Source organism: Acanthisitta chloris, unplaced genomic scaffold (genome assembly GCF_000695815.1).
Source record: "Acanthisitta chloris isolate BGI_N310 unplaced genomic scaffold, ASM69581v1 scaffold34215, whole genome shotgun sequence".
Taxonomy (NCBI): domain Eukaryota; kingdom Metazoa; phylum Chordata; class Aves; order Passeriformes; family Acanthisittidae; genus Acanthisitta; species Acanthisitta chloris.
Genome location: NW_008674795.1, coordinates 6,939 through 7,928, shown reverse-complemented (window position 1 = coordinate 7,928; position 990 = coordinate 6,939). Strand labels below are relative to the sequence as shown.

The 990-nt window shown below is 54.6% G+C and overlaps 1 protein-coding gene across 1 annotated transcript in view; it reads right to left on the bottom strand.

Moving 5' to 3' along the window:
• Positions 1–990, bottom strand: part of LAMC3 (laminin, gamma 3) — a 12,856-nt gene that overhangs the window by 8,624 nt on the left and 3,242 nt on the right. Inside the window, 1 exon segment of the mRNA XM_009075486.1 lies at positions 3–112. Coding sequence (XP_009073734.1) covers positions 3–112 — 110 coding nt within the window.

Genomic DNA, 990 nt, shown 5'->3' with positions numbered 1-990 from the left:
GCAAGAAAATCCATTGGCTCCTCTCCATCCCACTCAGCGACAATCTCCCCACCAGCCCAGCGCAGAGACAGGTCTGTGGTGCCTGGAGCTGTAGCAGACCAGCCCTCCAGCCCTGTGTGGCAGTGTAGAGAAAAGGGAACAGAGTCCCCATCAGCCCAACCCCAGCGGGTGATGCTTTCAGGGGCTCTGTCCCTCCTCCCAAGTCTCTCCAGGGTCTTGGAAGGAGCCAGCACTTTGTAACACCCTGTTCCACTCAGGCTTTGTGCTTTCATGTGCTGAAGGGCGGCCCTAGCCACCCCCCATCTGTTTATTTTCTTAGGTTTGGAGGAAATTATTATCTTTAAACTTTTGCCCCCCTGCCTGCGTTGCGGTTCCAATGTTACTGTGGGCTGGAGAGCACAGGAAGCCTGGGAGAGACGCTGGAGAAGCCCAAGGAGAGATGGGGTGTAATTGCATTTCCTTCAGAAACCAGTTTAACTCCCCCCCCCCCCCCGGGGTATTTTTTTTTTTCGGTTAGTTATTTCTTCCAACCCTGCAGGACAAACACTTGAAAATCCGCCCCTGGCTCTTGAGTGGGCTGTGCTTAGTTATCAAATCACCCCCAATTTGGACTCTTTCACCCAGCACAGGAAAATTCCAACTGATCCAACTCCACTGATAGACTGATGAGCACTTTGAGCAGCAGCAATTGAGGAGGGTGCCACGGTTGCATCTCAGCCCAGGGCTTTGCCAAACTAGTCCCAAAATGAGCAGCCCCAAATTGGCTGTATGAAGGGTGGAAAAAAAGACTCTGTTTCAAGCCTGGCTCCGTTTCAAGGCCGCGGAATACATTCCAGCAGCACTGCAATTGGCAGCGCGGTTCAACGGCAATCAGGATCAACCCCGGCGTGTTCGCATCCATCTGCTCGTCGGGGAGCAGGCGAGGCAGAGGGGGATGCCCGCAGTGGGTTCCCGTTCCCTGTCGGGCAGGGGGTGGATTCGGCCATCAGG